The sequence below is a fragment of the Gopherus evgoodei genome, unplaced genomic scaffold, assembly GCF_007399415.2.
Source record: "Gopherus evgoodei ecotype Sinaloan lineage unplaced genomic scaffold, rGopEvg1_v1.p scaffold_71_arrow_ctg1, whole genome shotgun sequence".
Classification (NCBI taxonomy): domain Eukaryota; kingdom Metazoa; phylum Chordata; order Testudines; family Testudinidae; genus Gopherus; species Gopherus evgoodei.
Genome location: NW_022060092.1, coordinates 229,641 through 250,085, shown reverse-complemented (window position 1 = coordinate 250,085; position 20,445 = coordinate 229,641). Strand labels below are relative to the sequence as shown.

The 20,445-nt window shown below is 67.9% G+C and overlaps 1 protein-coding gene across 2 annotated transcripts; it reads left to right on the top strand.

Annotated features, from left to right (window-relative positions):
* Positions 1-14,871, top strand: LOC115643814 (serine/threonine-protein kinase NLK2-like). Of its 2 annotated transcripts, none has more exons than XM_030547837.1 (11): positions 1-205; positions 1,221-1,350; positions 2,115-2,170; positions 3,158-3,264; positions 3,600-3,685; positions 4,612-4,821; positions 5,046-5,147; positions 5,667-5,753; positions 7,633-7,831; positions 9,358-9,451; positions 13,801-14,871. In XM_030547837.1, exons 1-11 carry the CDS (start codon positions 18-20, stop codon positions 13,847-13,849), a joined length of 1,308 nt encoding a protein of 435 aa, XP_030403697.1. In that variant the 5' UTR covers positions 1-17; the 3' UTR covers positions 13,850-14,871. The 2 variants fall into 2 exon arrangements, with proteins under 2 accessions (XP_030403697.1, XP_030403696.1); XM_030547836.1 differs by having other exon boundaries at positions 9,331-9,451.
* The last annotated feature ends 5,574 nt before the right edge of the window (positions 14,872-20,445 follow it).

Sequence of the window (20,445 nt, the reverse complement as noted above, 5' to 3'; positions counted from 1 at the left end):
CCCGCAGCTGCCCCCCAATGGCCTTCCAGGGCCCCAGCCCCGCGCTCCAGCCCCCCCTGGCAGCGGGGCTGGGGGCGCCCCAGAAACGTTACTGCCCCGCTGGGGTGCAGGGGGGGTCACCCCAGATCTCACCGGCGCCCGCCCCAATGACAGTGCAGCCCGAACCGGATCGACCCATTGGCTACGGCGCCTTCGGGGTTGTGTGGTGAGACCCGGGGCGGGGGGGGGGAGTGAGGGGCTCCGGCAGAGCGAGGGCCCGGGGGGCTGCAGGTCGGGAGTGAGGGGCACCGGCAGACCGGGGGCCCGGGGGGCTGCAGGTCGGGAGTGAGGGGCACCGGCAGAGCGGGGGGCTGCGGGTCGGGAGTGAGGGGCACCGGCAGAGCGGGGGCCCGGCGGGCTGCGGGTCCGGAGTGAGGGGCACCGGGGGCCCGGGGGGCTGTGGGTCCGGAGTGAGGGGCACCGGCAGACCGCGGGCCCGGGGGGCTGCGGGTCGGGAGTGAGGGGCACCGGCTGGGCGGGGGGCTGCGGGTCCGGAGTGAGGGGCTCCGGCAGACCGGGGGCCCGGGGGGCTGCAAGTCGGGAGTGAGGGGCACCGGCAGAGCGGGGGGCTGCGGGTCGGGAGTGAGGGGCACCGGCAGAGCGGGGGGCTGCGGGTCGGGAGTGAGGGGCACCGGCAGGGCTGGGGGGCTGCGGGTCGGGAGTGAGGGGCACCGGCAGAGCGGGGGCCCGGCGGGCTGCGGGTCCGGAGTGAGGGGCACCGGGGGCCCGGGGGGCTGTGGGTCCGGAGTGAGGGGCACCAGCAGACCGCGGGCCCGGGGGGCTGCGGGTCGGGAGTGAGGGGCACCGGCAGGGCTGGGCTGGCAGGGGCTGCGGGTCGGGAGTGAGGGGCACCGGCAGACCGGGGGCCCGGGGGGCTGCGGTTCGGGAGTGAGGGGCACCGGCAGACCGCGGGCCCGGGGGGCTGCGGGTCGGGAGTGAGGGGCACCGGCAGACCGCGGGCCCGGGGGGCTGCAGGTCGGGAGTGAGGGGCACCGGCAGGGCTGGGGGGCTGCGGGTCGGGAGTGAGGGGCACCGGCAGACCGGGGGCCCCGGGGGCTGCGGGTCGGGAGTGAGGGGCACCGGCAGACCGGGGGCCCCGGGGGCTGCCGGTCGGGAGTGAGGGGCACCGGCAGACCGGGGGGCTGCAGGTCGGGAGTGAGGGGCACCCTGTCTCTGCCCAGGTCGGTGACGGACCCCCGGGACGGGAAGCGGGTCGCGCTGAAGAAGATGCCGAACGTTTTCCAGAATCTCGTCTCCTGCAAACGGGTCTTTCGGGAGCTCAGGATGCTCTGTTACTTCAAACATGAGAACGTGAGCCGGGGGGGACTTGGGGGGGCACTAGGATGGGGGGTGGTAGGGAGGGTTTGGGGGGGGCTGCAGAACATGGGGGCAGCTGTGGGGTTGCGGGGGGGCTGTGGGTGGGGCGACATTCATGAAGCCAGGGTTGCAGTGGGGCTGAGGGCTATGGGTCAGTGGGGGGGCTTGACGGAGCGGTGGGGGTCGCTGTATGGAGGATGCCGTGGGGCTGGGGTTGCAGTGGGGGGCGGAGGGGCTGCCGTGGGGCTGGGGATTGCAGGGGGCGGGGGGGCTGCCATGGGGGTTGCAGTGGGGGGCAGGGGGGCTGCTGTGGGGATGAGGGTTGCAGTGGGGGGCAGGGAAGCTGCAGTGGGGATGGGGGTTGCAGTGGGGGGCGGAGGGGCTGCCGTGGGGCTGGGGGTTGCAGTGGGAGGCGGGGGGGCTGCCATGGGGATGGGGGTTGCAGTGGGGGACAGGGGGGCTGCCGTGGGGATGAGGGTTGCGGTGGGGGGCAGGGGAGCTGCCGTGGGGCTGGGGGTTGCAGTGGGGGGTGAGGGAGCTGCTGTGGGGATGGGGGTTGCAGTGAGGGGTGGGGGTCTGCAGTCGGGCTGGGGTTTGCAGTGGGGGGCGGGGTGGCTGACGTGGGGATGACGGTTGCATTGGGGGGTGGAGGGTCTACAGTGGGGATGGGGGTTGCAGTGGGGGACAGGGGGGCTGCCGTGGGGATGGCTCTGGGACCCTGTGGGGGTATCTGGGGTCTCACCCCCCCCGCCCCTCAGGTGCTGTCCGCGCTGGATATCCTGCAGCCCCCCCAGATCGACTGCTTCGAGGAGATGTATCCGCCCCCCGTGGGGGAGGGGCGGGGGAGTGATGGGGGGGCTGCCCTGGGGGGTAACTGGCAGCAACGGGAGGTGTCAGGGGTGGCTAGGGGTCTGGGGGGAGTGGGGCTTATTGGGGCAGCCTCACAGCCGCCTGCTGACGGAGGGGGGCTCTGGGGGATGGGAGCTGGGCAGAGGGGGACGGGGGGCCATGGGGCTCGGGGGGGTGGGAGCTGGGTGGAGGGGGACGGGGGGCCATGGGAGCTGGGCGGAGGGGGGCTCTGGGGGATGGGAGCTGGGCAGAGGGGGATGGGGGGCCATGGGGCTCGGGGGGATGGGAGCTGGGCAGAGGGGCGCTCTGGGGGATGGGAGCTGGGCAGAGGGAGACAGGGGGCCATGGGGCTCGGGGGGATGGGAGCTGGGCAGAGGGGGACAGGGGGCCATGGGGCTCGGGGGGGTGGGAGTTGGGCAGAGGGGTGCTCTGGGGGATGGGAGCTGGGCAGAGGGGGACAGGGGGCCATGGGGCTCGGGGGGGTGGGAGCTGGGCGGAGGGGTGCTCTGGGGGATGGGAGCTGGGCAGAGGGGGATGGGGGGCCATGGGGCTCGGGGGGATGGGAGCTGGGCGGAGGGGGGCTGTGGGGGATGGGAGCTGGGTGGAGGGGACGGGGGGCCATGGGGCGCTGCCCCCCAAGCCGCGCCCTTGACCCCCGCCGGGCGGTAGCTAAGTGCTGACGGAGGGGAGGACTGGGGGTCGGGGGGATGGGAGCTGTGGGGGATGGGAGCTGGGCGGAGGGGGGTGGGGGGCCATGGGGCGCTGCCCCCCAAGCCGCGCCCTTGACCCCCGCCGGGCGGTAGCTACGTGCTGACGGAGGGGAGGGCTCGGGCTCAGGGGGATGGGAGCTGGGCGGAGGGGGGCTGTGGGGGATGGGAGCTGGGTGGAGGGGGGCGGGGGGCCATGGGGCGCTGCCCCCCAAGCCGCGCCCTTGACCCCCGCCGGGTGGTAGCTACATGCTGACGGAGCTGATGCAGAGCGACCTGCACAAGGTGATCGTGTCCCCCCAGCCGCTGAGCGCCGAGCACGTCAAGGTCTTTCTCTACCAGATCCTGCGCGGTGAGACCCACCCCCCGGGACCCCACAAACCCCCAAACCCTCCACATACCCCCAGATCCCTCAACTGCCCCCCCCAGTCTCACCCAATCCCCACATCCCCTCGAAACGTCCAAATTCTCAGGGGTCCCCAAATATCCATCCTCATCCGCCCCAAAACATCATCCCCAGTGCAGTCCCCCCCCTCGGCCACCCTGCGTCCCCCCATATGTCACCGGCCCCTCCCCGGCCCCTGCCCCCCTCCCCAGCTTCTCTCCTGGGGGGATCCCTGAGCAGGGAGAAGGGCAGGTTGGGGGGTCCCAATCCCAGCCCCCCCAACACTGCCCCCCCTCCCTCAGGGCTAAAATACTTGCACTCGGCTGGCGTGCTCCATCGGGACCTCAAGCCGGGGAACCTGCTGGTGAACAGCAACTGCGTCCTCAAGGTGAGACCCCCCCCGACCCCTCAGCCTCTGGGAGGGGACCCAGGCGTCCGGGACGGCTCCCAGACACCAGACGGGGACAGGGACCCAGGCGTCCGGGACGGCCCCCGGGCACCGGACGGGGACAGGGACCCAGGCGTCTGGGACGGCCCCCAGACACTGGATGCAGACAGGGACCCAGGCGTCCAGGACGGCCCCTGGGCACCGGACGGGGACAGGGACCCAGGCATCCAGGACGGCCCCCGGGCACCAGACGGGGACAGGGAGCCAGGCATCCAGGACGGCCCCTGGGCACCGGACGGGGACAGGGACCCAGGCATCCGGGACAGCCCCCAGACACCGGACGGGGACAGGGAGCCAGGTGTCCGGGACGGCCCCCAGGCACCGGATGGGGACAGGGACCCAGGCGTCCGGGACGGCCCCCGGGCACCGGACGGGGACAGGGACCCAGGCGTCCGGGACGGCCACCGGGCACCGGACGGGGACAGGGACCCAAGCGTCTGGGACGGCCCCCAGACACTGGACGCAGACAGGGATCCAGGCGTCCAGGACAGCCCCTGGGCACCGGACGGGGACAGGGACCCAGGCGTCCGGGACGGCCCCCGGGCACCGGATGGGGACAGGGACCCAGGCGTCCGGGACGGCCCCCGGGCACCGGACGGGGACAGGGACCCAGGCGTCTGGGACGGCCCCCAGACACTGGACGCAGACAGGGACCCAGGCGTCCAGGAAGGCCCCTGGGCACCGGACAGGGACAGGGACCCAGATGTCTGGGACTATTCCACTGGGGGGCCCCTAGTGCTCCCCAGAAACTGATATGGGCAGGGGACCCAAGCGTCCGGGTTGGGCTCCCTGCAGTGTTCCCAGGCAGTGGGGGAGGGGATGGGCGGGGGACCCAGGCGTCCGGGCTCACCCTCTCCCCACGGCAGATCTGTGACTTCGGGCTGGCGCGGCTGGAGGAGCCGGACGAGGGGCAGCCCATGACGCAGGAGGTGGTGACCCAGTACTACCGGGCCCCCGAGATTCTCATGGGGACCCCCCACTACGGCCCCCCCATCGACCTCTGGGCCGTCGGCTGCATCTTCGCCGAGCTGCTCGGCCGGCGCATCCTCTTCCAGGGCTCCAGCCCCATCCAGCAGGTGGGGGCCGGGCGGGGGCAACAATGGGGGAGGAGTGGGGAGGGGTTCGGGGGGGGAGAGGGGAGGGGTGGGGAAGGGGATCTGGAGGAGGAGCTGGTGAGAGGTGGGGAGGGGTTCGGGGGGACGTGGGGGAGGAGATGTGGATGGAGGGGCTAGTGGGGGGTCGGTTGCATGGGGGGAGGCTCTCGCACCCCTCATTAACTCCCCCCCCCCACTCCCTGCAGCTGGACCTGATCACAGACCTCCTCGGCACCCCCCCTCCCCACGCCCTGCGCTCGGCCTGCGAGGGGGCCCGGGCCCACGTGCTGCGGGGCGCCCACAAACTGGTGAGCCCCTGGGGGCGGGGGGAACCGGGGTCCTGGGGGAAGTCAGGGCTGAGATAGAGAATTGAGGGCTGGGATCTGGGGGCTGGGCAGGGGTAAGGGGGGCTGGGATTGGGGTACTGGGAGAAGGGGGGGACTGGGATCGGGGCTGGGCAGGAGGAAGGGGGGCTGGGATTGGGACACTGGGAGAAGTGGGGGACTGGGATCGGGGCTGGGCAGGGGGAAGGGGGGCTGGGATCAGGGCATGGGGGGAAGTAGGGGGCTGGGATCGGGGCTGGGCAGGGGGAAGGGGGGCTGGGATTGGGGCACTGGGAGAAGGGGGGACTGGGATCGGGGCTGGGATTGGGACACTGGGAGAAGTGGGGGACTGGGATCGGGGCTGGGCTGTAAGAAGTGGGGGGCTGGAATTGGGGGGCTGGGCAGGGGGAAGTGGGGGATGGACTGAGAAGTGGGGGGCTGGGCCGGGGGGGCAATTGGGGCACCCGGGGGATGGGAGCCCCACTCAGGCTCCGTGTCCCCCAGCCCGCGCTGTCCGTGCTGCACTTGCTCTCGGGGGAGGCGACCCACGAGGCCGTTCACCTGCTCTGCCGCCTGCTGGTCTTCGACCCCGTGAGTCGCCCGGACACCGGGGTCCCTTTCCCAGCCCTGGGAGCACTGGGGGACCCCATCCGGATGCCTGGGTCCCCTCCCTGTCCCTGGGAGCGCTGGGGATCCCCCCCAGACACCTGGATCCCTGGGAGCACTGGGGGTTCTCTGCCTGGATGCCTGGGTCTGTTCCCCATCCCTGGGAGCACTGGGATTCCCTCCCCCAGACGCTGGGGTCCCTGGGAGTGCTGGGGCTTCAGACGCCGGAGTCCCCGGGAGCTCTGGGGGTTCAGATTCCGGGGTCCCTGGGAGCACTGGGGTCCCCCCCGTCACCGGGGGAGCACTGGGGATTCAGATTCCAGGGTCCCCGGGAGCGCTGGGGGTTCAGATTCTGGGGTCCCTGGGAGCACTGGGGTCCCCCCCGTCACCGGGGGAGCACTGGGGGTTCAGATTCCAGGGTCCCCGGGAGCGCTGGGGTCCCCCCCTAGCCACTGGGGGAGGACTGGGGGTTCAGATTCCGGGGTCCCCAGAAGCACTGGGGGTTCAGATTCTGGGGTCCCTGAGAGCGCTGGGGGTTCAGATTCCAGGGTCCCCAGAAGTTCTGGGGGTTCAGATTCCAGGGTCCCCGGGAGCGCTGGGGGTTCAGATTCTGGGGTCCCTGGGAGTGCTGGGGTCCCCCTCAGCAACTGGGGGAGCACTGGGAGTTCAGATTCTGGGGTCCCTGGGAGCGCTGGGGTCCCCCCAACCACTGGGGGAGCACTGGGGGTTCAGATTCTGGGGTCCCTGAGAGCACTGGGGGTTCAGATTCCGGGGTCCCTGGGAGCGCTGGGGTCCCCCCAACCACTGGGGGAGCACTGGGGGTTCAGATTCTGGGGTCCCTGGGAGCGCTGAGGTCCCTCCCCTCAGCCACCAGGGGAGCACTGGAGGTTCAGATTCTGGACTCCCTGGGAGCACTGGGGGTTCAGATTCTGGGGTCCCTCCCCCCAGCCACCGGGGGAGCACTGGGGGTTCAGATTCTGGGGTCCCCAGAAGCGCTGGGGGTTCAGATTCCGGGGTCCCTGAGAGCGCTGGGGTCCCTGGGAGCACTGGGGGTTCAGATGCCGGGGTCCCCAGAAGCGCTGGGGGTTCAGATTCCAGGGTCCCTGAGAGCGCTGGGGGTTCAGATGCCAGGGTCCCCGGGAGCACTGGGGGTTCAGATGCCGGGGTCCCTGAGAGCACTGGGGGTTCAGATTCTGGGGTCCCTGGGAGCGCTGGGGGTTCAGATGCCGGGGTCCCTGAGAGCGCTGGGGGTTCAGATGCCGGGGTCCCCGGGAGCGCTGGGGGTTCAGATGCCGGGGTCCCTGGGAGCGCTGGGGGTTCAGATTCCGGGGTCCCTGGGAGCACTGGGGGTTCAGATTCCAGGGTCCCCGGGAGCGCTGGGGGTTCAGATGCCGGGGTCCCTGAGAGCGCTGGGGGTTCAGATTCCAGGGTCCCTGAGAGTGCTGGGGGTTCAGATGCCGGGGTCCCCAGGAGCGCTGGGGGTTCAGATTCCGGGGTCCCTGGGAGCACTGGGGGTTCAGATGCTGGGGTCCCCAGAAGCGCTGGGAGTTCAGATTCTGGGGTCCCCGGGAGCGCTGGGGGTTCAGATGCCGGGGTCCCCGGGAGCGCTGGGGGTTCAGATGCCGGGGTCCCCAGGAGCGCTGGGGGTTCAGATTCCGGGGTCCCTGAGAGCGCTGGGGGTTCAGATTCCAGGGTCCCCGGGAGCGCTGGGGGTTCAGATTCTGGGGTCCCCGGGAGCGCTGGGGGTTCAGATGCCGGGGTCCCCGGGAGCGCTGGGGGTTCAGATGCCGGGGTCCCCGGGAGCGCTGGGGGTTCAGATGCCGGGGTCCCCGGGAGCGCTGGGGTCCCACGCTGGCTCTCGCAGACGCGGCGGATCTCGGCGCGGGAGGCGCTGGCCCACCCGTACCTGCAGGAGGGGCGACTCCGCTACCACACGTCCATGTGCCGCTGCTGCCACGGCCTGGGCTCGGGGCGCGTCTACACCAGCGAATTCGAGCCCCCCGCGGCCCCCCGCTTCGATGACGCCTACGAGCGGGGCCTGTGCTCCGTCTGGCAGGCCAAAGGTGACCCCCCACTGGGCCCCGGTACCCCCCATCACCCCCGCACGCTGACACTGCCTCCCACAGCCCCCGGGGCTCCCAGTACCCCCTGGTACCCCCCATCACCCCCGCACGCTGACCCTGCCTCCCGCAGACCCCCATGGCCCCCCACTTCAACGACGCCTACGAGCGGGGCCTGTGCTCCGTCTGGCAGGCCAAAGGTGACCCCCCACTGGGCCCCGGTACCCCCCATCACCCCCGCACGCTGACCCTGCCTCCCACAGCCCCCGGGGCTCCCAGTACCCCCTGGTACCCCCCATCACCCCCGCACGCTGACCCTGCCTCCCACAGCCCCCGGGGCTCCCAGTACCCCCTGGTACCCCCCATCACCCCCGCATGCTGACCCTGCCTCCCACAGCCCCCGGGGCTCCCAGTACCCCCTGGTACCCCCCATCACCCCCGCACGCTGACCCTGCCTCCCACAGCCCCCGGGGCTCCCAGTACCCCCTGGTACCCCCCATCACCCCCGCACGCTGACCCTGCCTCCCGCAGACCCCCATGGCCCCCCACTTCGACGATGCCTACGAGCGGGGCCTGCGCTCCATCTGGCAGGCCAAAGATGATCCCTGCCGCCCCCCGGGGCTCCCTGGTGCCCCCCAGTATCCCCCATCACCCCTGCACGCTGACCCTGCCTCCTGCAGCCCCCCATAGCCCCCCGCTTCGACAACACCTACGAGCGGGGCCTGCGCTCCATCTGGCAGGCCAAAGGTGATCCCTGCCGCCCCCCGGGGCTCCCTGGTGCCCCCCAGTATCCCCCATCACCCCTGCACGCTGACCCTGCCTCCTGCAGCCCCCCATAGCCCCCCGCTTCGACAACACCTACGAGCGGGGCCTGTGCTCCATCTGGCAGGCCAAAGGTGACCCCCCACTGGGCCCCGGTACCCCCTATCACCCCCACATGCTGATCCCCTCGCCAGGGCCCTCCATGGCCCCCCACTTCTACATCATCTACAAGCAGGGCCTGCTCTCCATCTGGCAGGCCAAAGGTGACCCCGACGCCCGTGGGGCTCCCTGGTGCCCCCCGGTACCCCCATCACCCCCGCACGCTGACCCTGCCTCCCGCAGCCCCCCATGGCCCCCTGCTTCGACATCGCCTACGAGCGGGGCCTGCGCTCAGTCTGGCAGGCCAAAGGTGACCCCCCACCGCCCTCTGGTGCCCCCCGCTAGCCCCGCACACTGACCCCCCCATCATCCCCACACACTGACCTACCCCTGGGACCCCCACAGCCCCCCTAAAACTCACCCTCACCCCCTGGGACCTCTTGCTGTCACTGCCAACCCCTGACACCCCTCCAACCCCCCCACTGTCCTCACAAACACCAGCCCCCCTCACATGAACCCCCACAGACCCCCTCTGGCTCCCACAGCCACCCCCCACCTCCACAAGGGACCCCGTGGTTGGGATCCGTTCCCCCGACCCCCTCTCCAGCCCCCCGCAGTGAAATTCTCCCCCGCGCCCCCAGATCTGGAGCCGCCCCCCTCTCTTGCAGAGCTGGTTCACGGCTTCATCCTGGAGCAGCAGAAGGCGACGCGGGTCCCCCTGTGCATCAACCCCAACTCGGCCGCCTTCAAAACCTTCATCCGGTGAGTGCCCCACGGCGCCCCCCTCTGCCCCACAGCGCCCCTGTCACGGAGTCACCGGGCGATGCTCTGGAGCTGCTCCCCACCAAGCCAGGCAGGACTCTGGGGAGCCTCCTCTCCCTCGGAGCAGACTGTCTGCAGGGCAAGAAGCTCACACAGCTTCACCTCCTGGGTCTCTCCTTGGAGCATTCAGCATCCTCTGCCCTCCGTGCGCTTCCCACAGCGAGCCCACCCCAGCGGGGTCCTGGGGAAGCCACCGGGTCCTGCACCCCCACTTTGCAGTCAGACGTGACTCTCAGCCAGCCAGTAAAACAGAGGTTTATTCGATGACAGGAACAGGGTCTAACACAGAGCTTGTAGGTACAGAGAACCGGACCCCTCGGCCGGGTCCATTCTGGGGGACAGTGAGCCAGACCCCCAGGTCTGCACTTCACTCCTCGTCCCCAGCCAGCTCCAGACTAACCACCCCCTCCAGCCCCTCCTCTGCTCAGCCCCTTTCCCGGGCCAGGAGGTCACCTGATCCCTTTGTCTCCAACACCTTCAGTTGGCACCTTTGCAGAGGGGGGGCCCAGGCCATCAGTTGCTAGGAGACAGAGACAGAACTGCCATGGGGACACTGAGGCACCAGCACAGTATTCAGAGAAAACATTAAGAACTTTCCCAGTTCGTCACATCTCTCCCCCCTTCGAGACCGAACTGAGCGAGGTCACTCCAGCCAGTGACCTGGGGAAGTTCGAACCCACCAACGTTCCCATGGATGCCCCAGCATCTCTCCCATTCCTGGGTGTGAGTTACACCAGGACAGTCCAGTCTTACGCCCTCCCTTAGGTCGGGTGTGCTTGATGGCACTTGCAGGCCGCAGGTGAGAAGGTTTATGCGGCCCACACCCTTTGCCACCCCAGTACCCCTGGGGTTCAAGCTGGGATTGGGTCTTTTCCCAGCACTCTGGGCTGTGATTCGGGCTCCCTTGGTTAAGAGCCCCCATCTTGGCCTTGGCCAGCTTTGGGCTTGGGCAGCCGCTTCCCACTTTGTGGCCCAGACACAACACCTCTGCCTTCCCCACCTTACACTTTCCAGCTTTTACCATCAGTCCCACCTCCTTGAGGCAGCCCAGCCCCCTCTTCACCTGGCACACCTGTTCCTCCCAGGTCTGGCTAAAGATGCACATGTTATCAGTGTCTGCCAGGGCCAAGTTCTCCATCACCCTCTGCCTGTCTAGCATCTCCCCAGGCCTAGGCATGGGGTCGGCATCGGACACTGTGATGGCTTTAAGCTTCTAAAGGCTCCCACTAAACCAGATCATCCTGTCTCGCTTGGGGATCAGCCCCACTGGTGAGGCCCATGGGCTGTAAAACGGCTGGATCCCATCTAAAGCCAGCATGTCCCTGACCTCTCTCTCCAGGATCTGGGCTGCTTTCCCAGTGACTCTGAACGGGGAACACCTGATGGGGAGATTGTCTCCCACCTCAGGGAAGAGATCCCCCAGGGGGTCTTCCCCCTTCTCCTCCCAATCCTCCCTCTTCAGGTTCAGGGGTCCCCTCACTCTCCTCCCACCCAGCAGCTCGAAAGGGAAGAACCCTATGGATTCCTGGGGCACCACCAGCTGCCTCCCGATTCCCCCCAGTTCTACTTCCCCTTGGGGAGCCCATTCCCGGTACAGGAATCCCTTCTCCTGCAGGACTCTGTCCCTGCAGCCTTCCCCAAGGGGGTTTGCAGCGCTGTGGCTAGCAAGTTCCCTCAGCTTCTCCAAGGAGGGATCCCTCTGCAGCTCGGTCTGGGATTCAGCAGCTGGGGCAGGGAGTGGGACCTGCTCCCTCTCGCTGGCTGGGCCTGGGGTCACAGCCCCCCTGAGCCCTGTCCCTGGTAGCTCCCTCCCTGCTGTGTAATCACTTCCCCGCAGCACATCTGGACCAGGCAAACCTGTTTGGCAGCTGACCTGCCCTGCCTGGGTGTCCCCCCACTCAGCTGGGGTCTCAGCTCCCCCCGTGCTCAGCGCTGCCCTTGCTGTCCCAGTGGGGGCAGGCAGCGAGCTCTCTGCTCTGGTCACAGCATCAGAGCCAGCGTGAGCCCCCTCTCCGGTGTGCAGGGAGGCGGGGAGCATCTCTCCCTCCCACTCAGCCCCAGGGGGCTGGTTACAGGTAGGCAGGTATCCTGAGCCCAGCAGCACCTCCCCACTGCCAGCCAGGTCATTTGCATTTTCACTGACCATTTCCATTCCAGCCAATTGGTTCCCTGGATTTGAATTCAAACCCTCGGCCGTTGCAGGAGCGGGACCCGGATCCTGTCCCAAGGGGAGATAGTCACCCCCCAACAGGGCCTCCGAGCCGATATCCTGGAGAACCCCAACCACCAGCCAGCCCGATCCCTCCTGGGTCTGCACAGGGATCTGGGCCATAGGCAGGGCGAGGGGCTTCACCCCAGGGAACTTCACCCAGGTTCCACAGTCCCTCAGCATGTGGGGCTGCACCACCACAGTTCTCTCTGTCTCAGGGTCTCGCCCCTGCAGGCGTGTTTCCCCACTGACCCCTGGGCAGCCCCCTATGTCTCTCTGCTCCACCATCACCAGTCCACGCTGCTGCTGCTTCTCCTGCAGCTTTTCCTCGGGCTCTTGCTCTCTCATGGTCCTCTCGCTCTCTCGGGCTCTGCTCCCATCCCATCCGTCTCCAATCTCCTGATGGGGAACCCAATCGTGAAGACCCTCGTCTGATTGGGGACCAGACTCCCGGGGATGCCTGGCTGATGCTCCAGCTGCTCCCAGATCCTCTTGTAGCCCCATCTGGGTCAGGAATCTGCTCCTCAGAGCGGTGCTTCTCCTCCAACTGCACGATTAACTGTGCCTTGGTGTACGTCCCCATGCGTAACCCTCTCTTTGTGCACAGGATCACAATGTCCTTCTCGAGGTGGTGATCACGAGAAGGGCTGGCACACCAGGGGTTCTTCCTGGAAACCATGGGGGAGCCACACGGTGGCCGCGGTGGGATGCTCTGGAACTGCACCCCACCAAGCCAGGCAGGACTTTGGGGAGCCTCCACTCCCCTGGAGCAGACTTGTTCAGGGCAAGAAGCTCACACGTCTTCACCTCCTGGGTCTCTCCTTGGAGCATTCAGCATCCTCTGCCCTCCGTGCGCTTCCCACAGCGAGCCCACCCCAGCGGGGTCCTGGGGAAGCCACAGGGTCCTGCACCCCCACTTTGCAGTCAGATGTGACTCTCAGCCAGCCAGTAACACAGAGGTTTATTCGATGACAGGAACAGGGTCTAAAACAGAGCTTGTAGGTACAGCGAACCGGACCCCTCGGCCGGGTCCATTCTGGGGGGCAGTGAGCCAGACCTCCACGTCTGCACTTCACTCCTCGACCCCAGCCAGCTCCAGACTAACCACCCCTCCAGCCCCTCCTCTCTGCTCAGCCCCTTTCCCGGGCCAGGAGGTCACCTGATCCCTTTGTCTCCAACACCTTCAGCTGGCACCTTTGCAGGGGGGGGGCCCAGGCCATCAGCTGCCAGGAGACAGAGACAGAACTGCCATGGGGACACTGAGGCACCAACACAGTATTCAGAGAAAACATTAAGAACTTTCCCAGTTCGTCACCGCCCCCCTCTGCCCCACGGTGCCCCCCTCTGCCCCACGGCGCCCCCCTCTGCCCCACAGCATCCCCAGCTCCTCCCCAAAGTGCCCCCCTCTGCCCCAAAGCGTCCCCAGCTCCTCCCCAAAGCGCCCCCCTCTGCCCCAAAGCGCCCCCAGCTCCACCCCAAAGCATCCCCCTCTGCCCCACGGCGTCCCCACCTCAGCCCCAAAGTGCCCCCCTCTGCCCCACGGCACCTGCCGGCCTGCACCCCAAGGTGTCCCCCCTCTGCTCCACAGCCCCCCTGCTCCACGACACCTGCCCGCCTGCGCCTCACAGTGCCCCATGGTGCCTGCCGGCCTGTGCCCCACAGCACCCCTGCCTGTGCCCCACAGTGCCCCCCACCTCCACCCCACAGCACCCCCCACCAGCCTGCGTCCCACAGCGGCCCCCGCCCCCTCTCTCCACCCCACAGCACCCCTCAACCTCTGCCCCACAGCTCCCCCACCATCCTGTGCCCCATGGCATCCCCAACCCCAGCCAGCCCCCCCATCTCTATCCCACAGTGCCCACACCAGCCTGCGCCCCACGCCTCCCCGACTACCTCCCCCCATGGTGCCCCCCACCCCAGCCAACCCTGCCACACAGCGTCCCACTGCTCCAACCCACAGCCAGCCCCCCATCCCACCCCACAGCACCTTCACCCCATCCCACAACCAGCCCCCCACCCTGCTCCCCACAGCTCCCCAGCCAGCTCCACAGGCTGGATCTGAACCCTCGTTCCCCCACAGGTCGACGGCCTGGCATTCGTCGAAAGGTTCCAAGAAGGACGAGAGATGAAGGCGGCTGGAGGCGGATTTGGGGTTCGGGGGTGGCCAGATGGAAGGAGAAAGTGGGGGCTGGAGCCTGCCGGCCACAGCAGGACAGACCCTGAATCGCCTGCTGAACTGGTGGGGAAAAGTCAAGGGTCCCGGACCTGAAATCAAAGGGACCCCTCGAGTTCCCCCTGAACCTCCCTGCACCCCCAAAGCCCCTGAGTTTGCACTGGAAAAATGAACCCCACTGCACCCCCAAATTCCTTTGAGCCTGCACTGGAAAGGAGACTCCCCGTCTCTCCCCTCAGCAACCCCAAATTCCCCTGTCTCTGCAATGGAAAGATGAGGGGCCCCCAAACCCACCCCACAGCCTCCCCAAACTCCTCGAGATATGCACTGTCAATGCGCCCCCCCAAACCTGCCCCCCATCCTAGTTTCCCCTGCGTCTGCTCAGGAAACATGACCCTCCCCGGCCCCCAAAACTGCCCCCAAGCACCCCTGACCTTCTCTGAGTTTGCACTAGAAACAAACCTACCTTGAGCCCCAAATCCCTCCCACGCCTCCCCCAAATTTCCCTAAGGCTGCACTGAAACCAGGATCCCCCCAAAACCAACCCTTCCCCCCTAAATTCCCAAGTCTGCACTGTGAATACAGCCCACCCCCAAGTCCCTTTAATGCCCCCTGCCGCCACCCCAACTCCTCAGCCCTGCCCCCTCTCCTCCCCCCAATGGCCCCTTGGGCCCCATTTCAGCCCCCAACCACTGACCTCCCCCCAGGAGCCCCCCCTCCAGCCAGCACCCACTCCCACAGCGCCCCCCGCTGGGAGAGGCTGGGAATTTGTATTCGCTGCTCCCCAAATCTACCTCGCCCCCAAAATTTAGGGTTTTGGTGGCTCCGGGCTGCGGCTTTGTCCCGATTTTCCCTGCTGGTTTTTCATTGCAAAGGGGGCGACCGAAAACGCCCTGGAAACTTGAAACGCCCGGTGGGTTTTGTTAGTTTAATCGAACCTGTGGGGACATTCCAGCATTAAACTCTGCTGGCACCTTCGCTGCCGGGGTTTCCTTCCGGGGTGCGGCTGAGATGGGGCTGCTTCTGGGGTGGGGCCGCTGGTTATACGGGGACCCCTCTGGGGCGGGGGGCTGGGCACACGGGGACCCCTCATCCAGCGCTGGAACAGGCCCCTCTGGGGTGGGGGGCTGGGCACACGGGGAGCCCTCGTCCGGCACTGGGACAGGCCCCTCTGGGGCGGGGGGGGGCTGGGCACACGGGGACCCCTCCCCTAGCACTGGGACACGTCCCCTCTGGGGCGGGGGGGGGGCTGGGCACATGGGGACCCCTCCCCTAGCACTGGGACACGTCCCCTCTGGGGTGGGGGGGCTGGGCACATGGGGACCCCTCACCTGGCACTGGGACAGGCCCCTCTGGGGTGGGGGGCTGGGCACACGGGGACCCCTCGCCCAGCTCTGGGACAGGCCCCTCTGGGGTGGGGGGCTGGGCACACGGGGAGCCCTCGCCCAGCGCTGGGACAGGCCCCTCTGGGGTGGGGGGGCTGGGCACACGGGGACCCCTCGTCCGGCGCTGGGACAGGCCCCTCTGGGGTGGGGGGCTGGGCACTCGGGGAGCCCTCGTCCGGCGCTGGGACAGGCCCCTCTGGGGTGGGGGGCTGGGCTCTCGGGGAGCCCTCGCCCAGCGCTGGGACAGGCCCCTCTGGGGTGGGGGGGCTGGGCACACGGGGACCCCTCGTCCGGCGCTGGGACAGGCCCCTCTGGGGTGGGGGGGCTGGGCACACGGGGACCCCTCGTCCGGCGCTGGGACAGGCCCCTCTGGGGCGGGGGGGCTGGGCACAGAGGGACCCCTCGCCCAGCGTTGGGACAGACCCTTCTGGGGGGGGCTGGGCACACGGTGACCCCTCACCCGGCACTGCGATGTGGCCCCCCCCCCGGGGTCTATGATGCCGTCCTGCAGCACTGCAGGTCCCGTGACCCCTGCCCGAGGGTGGGGAAGGCGTAAAGCCCCCCGAGACCCCTGCCCGGCTTAGCGGGGCTGTTCCAGCCGGTGGCCGTGGACGTAGCGGGGCCCCTCAGCAGGGTGACCCGGGCGGGGAAGGAATCCAGCCTGGTGGGGGTCGATTTTGCTATGCGCTACCCCTGGCCTGTCCGCAGGCAGAGACCGTGGCAGGCACGCTGCCGACCATCTTCAGCGGGGGGGGGGGGTCCCCAGCGAGGTCCTTACAGACCAGGGGTCCAACGTCCTGTCAGCCCTGCTCTGCGGCTTGCGGGAGAAATGTGGGGTCTGGCCCACCACCCCCAGTCCAACGGGCTGGTGGAGGGGTTCAGTGGGACCCTGCAGATGATGCTGAAAACCTTTGTGGACCAGCACCCACAGGCCTGGTAATGGGGGGGGCGGAATATACCCATCTCCTAGAACTGGATGGGACCCCGAAAGGTCCCGGAGTCCAGCCCCTGCCTTCACTAGCAGGACCAAGGACTGATTTTGCCCCAGATCCCTAAGTGGCCCCTCAGGGACTGAAGTCACCACCCTGGGCTGAGCAGGCCAATGGTCCCTCCCCCACACTAAGCGACCCCTCCCCAAGGTGTCTCCCCCCCGCTGCTCGCATCGCGGGAGTTGCTGTGCGGGGGGCAGCGGGGGGACCCCGGATGGGAGGGGCAGGCATCCCCCGACGGAGAGCCCGGGGTACAGTGTGTACCGGCTTCCCGGGAAAACGTGGGCTTGGCCGGGGAGAATCTAGCCGGGGCCGGGGAGGCAGAAGGGCTGGTCCGGCCGCCCAGCGCGTGCCCGTTCCCGCGGCACCGGGACCAGGCGATGCTCCTCACCCCCGGGAGGAAGAACAAGGCCCCGGCGGCCACGGACGGGCCCTTTCCGCTCGTCCGGCGGCCGAACGAGGGAGCGACGTGGCGGGAGCTGGCTCACCGGGAACCATGGCAGCACCGTGACGCCGAACGGGGACGGGGGAAACCGGTGCTGGTGTGTGGGGCCAGTGGCAGGAGCAGGGAGAGGATCCCCTGGTGGGACTCAGCCCTTCGCCGGGATCGGTTCCCCTCTGCGACCCGCTAACCCCGGCCCAGCAGCGGAGACCCGAGGGGCTGGGGTCCTACCGGCAGCCGTTCTCCCACCGGCCTGAGCTCCCTGACCTGGCTGCCCCCAGGCGGAGACAGGAGCCGCCCCCCCGGAAGATGCTCCCCATTCAGTCACTGGGAAAGCAGCCCCAGCCCTGGAGAGAGGTGGGGGGCATGCTGGCTTTGGGGGAGATCCAGCCATCCGCCAGCCCCTGGGCCTCTCCCGTGGGGCTGGTCCCCAAGGACAGGTCGATCCGGCTCTGTGGGGACTATCGGAGGCTTGATGCCATCACCGTGCCCGATGCCGACCCCAGGCCTGCGTCTGACGAGCTCCTGGACAAGCGGGGGGGGGGGGGGTCGTTATCTCACTCCTTGGGTTCTCACCGGGGGCAGGGGGCAAGTGGCAAGTACGCTGGGATCTGGATGCCCGACTGAAATCTGCTGTTACCCCCTCTGGGGTTAGTCGAGGGCCTGGCCCTGCCGCCTCCCAGCGCCCGGTGGCCCCGTTACTCCGCGGCCGGAGAGTTGTGCCTGGCGTCTAGCGCTGACAGCCAGAGCCGGGAGCCACGTGCCGCGGGTTAGACGCGCTGGGCCGGCTCCGGGACGCTGGGCCGACGGGAAAGCTGGGACGTGCCAGGTGGGGCTGGCCGAGGTGTCGCACCTGGGCCGCCGGGTGGGAGGCGGCTGCCTAAAGCCGGAGCCGGCCCCGGGGGGCGATCAGAGACCGGCCGCTCCCCAGACTAAGAACCAGGCCCAGGATTTCAGTGGGGTGGTGGGTGCTGCCGGAGGTTCGTGCCCCACAGCCACCCCCAGCACTGGGCTGTGCCAGAAGCCAGACACGCTGGTCCAGCCCGGGCGGTGCCGGGAGGCTCTCTGGGCGCTGAAGGAGGCTCTGGGCACTGGCCCGGTTCTGGCAAACCCAGACTTGAGAGTCACCGACGCCTCCGACACGGGCCGGGGGGGTGTTGATGCAGGAGGGTGGAAAGGGGGAGACACCCCAGCGGGTACCTGAGCAGGAAGCTGCCTCGAGAGCAGAACGATGCGGCCATCGAGAAGGGACCCCTGGCCGTGGTGTGGGCCCCCCACAAACCAGGGCAGATCTGTCTGGGCGACACTTCTCCGCGGGCACCAACCACTCCCCTGACCTGGCTGCACCGCACGAAGGGCCCGTGCCAAGCTCCTGAGGTGCAGTCTCCAGCTTCAGGACCAGGACATGGCGGGGTCCCTGTCACGGAGTCACCGGGCGATGCTCTGGAACTGCTCCCCACCAAGCCAGTCCGGACTTTGGGGAGCCTCCTCTCCCTTGGAGCAGACTTGTTCAGGGCAAGAAGCTCACATGGCTTCACCTCCTGGGTCTCTCCTTGGAGCATTCAGCATCCTCTGCCCCTCCGTGCGCTTCCCACAGCGAGTCCACCCCAGCGGGGTCCTGGGGAAGCCAGAGGGTCCTGCACCCCCACTTTGCAGTCAGACGTGACTCTCAGCCAGCCAGTAAAACAGAGGTTTATTCGATGACAGGAACAGGGTCTAAAACAGAGCTTGTAGGTACAGAGAACGGGACCCCTCAGCCGGGTCCATTCTGGGGGGCAGTGAGCCAGACCCCCACGTCTGCACTTCACTCCTCGTCCCCAGCCAGCTCCAGACTAACCACCCCTCCAGCCCCTCCTCTGCTCAGCCCCTTTCCCGGGCCAGGAGGTCACCTGATCCCTTTGTCTCCAACACCTTCAGCTGGCACCTTTGCAGAGGGGGGGTCCAGGCCATCAGTTGCTAGGAGACAGAGTGTCAGGCATTTAGGTGCACTGGCCATTGCTCTGCCAGATACTTAAGAACTGCCATGGGGACACTGAGGCACCAACACAGTATTCAGAGAAAACATTAAGAACATTCCCAGTTCGTCACATCTCTCCCCCCTTCGAGACCGAACTGAGCGAGGTCACTCCAGCCAGTGACCTGGGGAAGTTCGAACCCACCAACGTTCCCATGGATGCCCCAGCATCTCTCCCATCCCTTGGTGTGAGTTACACCAGGACAGTCCAGTCTCACGCCCTCCCTTAGGTCGGGTGTGCTTGATGGCACTTGCAGGCCGCATGTGGGAAGGTTTATGCAGCCCACACCCTTTGCCACCCCAGTACCCCTGGGCTTCAAGCTGGGATTGGGTCTTTTCCCAGCACTCTGGGCTGCGATTCGGGCTCTCTTGGTTAAGAGCCCCCATCTTGGCCTTGGCCAGCTTTGGGCTTGGGCAGCCGCTTCCCACTTTGTGGCCCAGACACAACACCTCTGCCGTCCCCCCTTGCACTTTCCAGCTTTTACCATCAGTCCCACCTCCTTGAGGCAGCCCAGCCCCCTCTTCACCTGGCACACCTGTTCCTCCCAGGTCTGGCTAAAGATGCACATGTTATCAGTGTCTGCCAGGGCCAAGTTCTCCATCACCCTCTGCCTGTCTAGAATCTCCCCAGGCCTAGGCATGGGGTCGGCATCGGACGCTGTGATGGCTTTAAGCTTCTGATAGCCCCCATAAAACCAGATCATCCTGTCTCGCTTGGGGATCAGCCCCACGGGTGAGGCCCATGGGCTGTAAAACGGCTGGATCCCATCTAAAGCCAGCAGGTCCTTGACCTCTCTCTCCAGGATCTGGGCTGCTTTCCCAGTGACTCTGAACAGGGAACACCTGATGGGGAGATTGTCTCCCACCTCAGGGAAGAGATCCCCCAGGGGGTCTTCCCCCTTCTCCTCCCAATCCTCCCTCTTCAGGTCCAGGGGTCCCCTCACTCTCCTCCCATCCAGCAGCTCGAATGGGAAGAACCCTGTGGATTCCTGGGGTACCACCAGCTGCCTCCCGATTCCCCCCAGTTCTACTTCCCCTTGGGGAGCCCATTCCCGGTACAGGAATCCCTTCTCCCGCAGGACTCTGTCCCTGCAGCCTTCCCCAAGGGGGTTTGCAGCGCTGTGGCCAGCAAGTTCCCTCAGCTTCTCCAAGGAGGGATCCCTCTGCAGCTTGGTCTAGGATTCAGCGGCTGGGGCAGGGAGTGGGACCTGCTCCCTCTCGCTGGCTGGGCCTGGGGTCACAGCCCCCCTGAGCCCTGTCCCTGGGAGCTCCCTCCCTGCTGTGCAATCACTTCCCAGCAGCACGTCTGGACCAGGCAAATCTGTTTGGCAGCCGACCTGCCCTGCCCGGGTGTCCCCCCACTCAGCTGGGGTCTCAGCTCCCCCCGTGCTCAGCGCTGCCCTGGCTGTCCCAGTGGGGGCAGGCAGCGAGCTCTCTGCTCTGGTCCCAGCATCAGAGCCAGCGTGAGCCCCCTCTCCGGTGTGCAGGGGGGCGGGGAGCATCTCTCCCCCCCCTCAGCCCCAGGGGGCTGGTTACAGGTAGGCAGGTAACCTGAGCCCAGCAGCCCCTCCCCCCTGCCAGCCAGGTTATTTGCATTTTCACTGACCATTTCCATCCTAGCCAATTGGTTCCCTGGATTTGAATTCAAACCCGCGGCCATTACAGGAGCGGGGCCTGGTTCCTGTCCCATGGGGAGACAGTCACCCCCCAACAGGGCCTCCC